The sequence below is a fragment of the Emiliania huxleyi genome, assembly GCF_000372725.1.
Source record: "Emiliania huxleyi CCMP1516 unplaced genomic scaffold EMIHUscaffold_365, whole genome shotgun sequence".
Taxonomy (NCBI): Eukaryota; Haptophyta; order Isochrysidales; family Noelaerhabdaceae; genus Emiliania; species Emiliania huxleyi.
Genome location: NW_005199235.1, coordinates 76,087 through 78,903, shown reverse-complemented (window position 1 = coordinate 78,903; position 2,817 = coordinate 76,087). Strand labels below are relative to the sequence as shown.

Below are 2,817 nucleotides of genomic sequence, written 5' to 3'. Positions count from 1 at the left end.
TTCCCCCCCCGGGACTTGCCTCCCGCGGCTTCTTTTCTTTCTTGGCCCGCCTTTACTTTTCCTTCCCTCCGGCGGCTTCCTTGGCCCGGGGCTTCCCTGGCCACCCGCTTCCCTTGCCACCGGCGGTTTGGAGCCGCCTCCCTCGGGAGCAGGTCGCCTCGATGCTCGCCAAGGGGGGGGGGGACCTCCCCTCCATCATGAGGGGATTTTTGCACGACACCGTGGAAGACACGGGCGGGACACTGGAGCTTGTCACCGAGGGATTCGGCCCCGAGGTGTTTGCGCTCGTTGACGGGGGGGAGCAGCCCCAGCCCCAGCCCTTTTTCCCTCACACCAACACCAGCAGCCCCCCCCGCCCCCATAGCCCACTGCACTCCCCATCCCAGGCCCGGCCGGAGGGGCCCTTCCTCCTCCCCTGGCCCCTCTTCCTCCCCACCCCTCTTCCTCCCCGCCCCTTCCCCCAGGGGTGACCAAGCTCTCGCGGCTCGAGCTCGCGCGCGAGATGCAGCCCGCGGTGCAGCCCGCCCTCCAGGCCTCGCCCGCCCTCAAGGCCTCGCCCGCCGACACAGCCGGCGGGCAGGAGCCCTCTCGCTCCGAGAAGCAAGCGGCCAACTTGCGCAAGCTCGTGCTGGCCATGTCGCAGGCAAAAGCCCCCCCCCCCGGTCCCCCCCCCCCCCCCCCCATGAACACTCCAGTGAGGGAGGGCGAGACGATCGAGGGGTCCCGTACCACGCGGAATCGACCCTCCCGTGCTCAAGTTCTCACGCTGCACGATTATTTCAGGCTAACTTCGGAATGTGGAAGCAGTATGGCTGTGCTGGCTCCTACACAGCCATCTTACCTAAGGATGGCTGAGCTAGCTGCACTGCAGCCATAGCCTCCAGGCCGATGGCTGCAATACACACAGGGCAGCCATCCTTGGTAGACATGGCTGGAGACGCACTACCGCAGCCATACCGCCCGCCTCGAGGTGAGCCCTCTTGGCTGAGTTGGCTACATCGCAGCCATCTTGGGTAAGATGGCTGGGCGACAGCCATTTCACCCATCTACTTATGGCTGGGCCACAGCCAGTGCAGCCATCTTCCAGAGCCATGGCTGGTGACACAATCGATGGCAGCCGTGGCGTCCGCCGCCCCCGCCACAACGCACAAATGGCTGCGCGCTTTTCTCCCCGGCCTCGCGGGACAGCTGCCATCGGCTGCCATCGAGTTATCACCAGCCATGGGGCTCTCTGGAGGATGGAAGCTGCAATCTCAGTGTCCCACCCAGCCATAGTACTTAGTAATGGCTGCCCTGTGCGTATTGCAGCCATCGGGCTGAAGGCTATGGCTGCACTGCAGCGAGCTCAGCTATCCTTAGGTAAGATGGCTGTGTGGGAGCGAGCACAGCCATACTGCTTCCACATTCCGAAAAAGCCATTATTTCAGGTCACTATCGGCCGCCACTTCCTGTTGTGAAAAGCCGCGTTGTGTGTGACAGCGTGAATACTCGAAGACGATTTGGTCCTGCACGATTTGGTCGCGGCAGCGCTCGAGCTCGCGGTGGACGCCTGTTCACGACAAGGCCGCTGTGAAGCGGCAACAAAACAAAAACAAATCCCCCTCAGCGTCGCAGCCTCGATGAGCCCCGCCTCGGAGAGAGAGAGAGAACGAAAGAAAACGACAACCCAAGGGAGGGATGGGAGACCTCTTGGAGCACTTAGGCGTCGCTTTTCTTCTTTTTCTAGCACGCGCCAGTTCGCACCTGTGTCGAGCCTGTGTGCTGTGAGAGAGAGTTGTTTTGTTTAAATTCTTTTTCGTGGGCCGGTGTGTGTGCCAGTCCGCGCCAGTCCGTATTCGTGCTGTGAGAAGCGTTCATCTTCGAAGGCCACAAATGGTCTGCACCGGCGCCCACGCCGCTCTTCTCTTCGCCGTGGCGTACCACCCACGCCTCAGCCACCCTGGCGGCATGCTGCGAGCGAGAGCGCCTGCTGTGTCACTGACGGCCGAACAGGAGGAGCAGCAGCGGTCTTGGCAGAGGGTTCAGAGGTCTGCTTCGGAGCGGTTTCTGCCGCGGCTGGACGTGCTCCGCTCCGGCGAGGCACCGGCACCGTGGCGGCTGCCTCCGGCGTACCGCGCGATGCTCGCGCAGCTGCTCGTCAACGCGGCGACGGGGGATGAGGGAGCCTTGGCGGCGCGGCGTGCGTGGGATGCGTTCGTCTTTGCTCTCCGGTACCACCGCCGCCAGTACCGCGCCTCGGGCGAGCCGTACGTAACGCATCCGCTCGAGGCGCGCAGCGGCAGCGCTCTCCCCCCCCCGGACCTGCCTCCCGCCGCCTCCTCTCCTCCCTCGCCCGCCTCTACCTCTCCCTCCCTCCCGCCGCCTCCCTCGCCCGCCGCCTCCCTCGCCACCCGCCTCCCTCGCCACCCGCCGTCTCGAGCCGCCTCCCTCGCGAGCAGGTCGCCTCGATGCTCGCCAAGGCGGAGGCGGACCTCCCCTCCATCATGACGGGACTTCTGCACGACACCGTCGAAGACACCGGCGCGACACTCGAGCTCGTCACCGAGCGATTCGGCCCCGAGGTGTCTGCGCTCGTCGACGGCGCGGAGCAGCCCCAGCCCCAGCCCTCTCTCCCTCACACCAACACCAGCAGCACCCCCCGCCCCCATAGCCCACTGCACTCCCCATCCCAGGCCCGGCCCGAGGCGCCCCTCCTCCTCCCCTCGCCCCTCCTCCTCCCCACCCCTCCTCCTCCCCGCCCCTTCCCCCAGGCGTGACCAAGCTCTCGCGGCTCGAGCTCGCGCGCGAGATGCAGCCCGGGGTGCAGCCCGCCCTCCA

General features: G+C 65.9%; 2 protein-coding genes across 2 annotated transcripts; both read left to right on the top strand.

The window, feature by feature from the left end:
• Positions 1–197: 197 nt before the first annotated feature.
• Positions 198–855, top strand: EMIHUDRAFT_242670 (hypothetical protein; the record flags this gene model as incomplete). The annotated part of the gene is made up of 3 exons (XM_005772119.1): positions 198–275; positions 533–625; positions 784–855. 3 exons carry the CDS (start codon positions 198–200, stop codon positions 853–855), a joined length of 243 nt encoding a protein of 80 aa, XP_005772176.1.
• A 1,017-nt stretch (positions 856–1,872) lies between these two features.
• On the top strand, positions 1,873–2,650 carry EMIHUDRAFT_242669 (hypothetical protein; the record flags this gene model as incomplete). Its single annotated transcript, XM_005772118.1, has 3 exons — positions 1,873–2,250; positions 2,439–2,561; positions 2,630–2,650. The coding sequence occupies 3 exons, from the start codon at positions 1,873–1,875 to the stop codon at positions 2,648–2,650; spliced, it is 522 nt and encodes a 173-aa protein (XP_005772175.1).
• Positions 2,651–2,817: the final 167 nt, after the last annotated feature.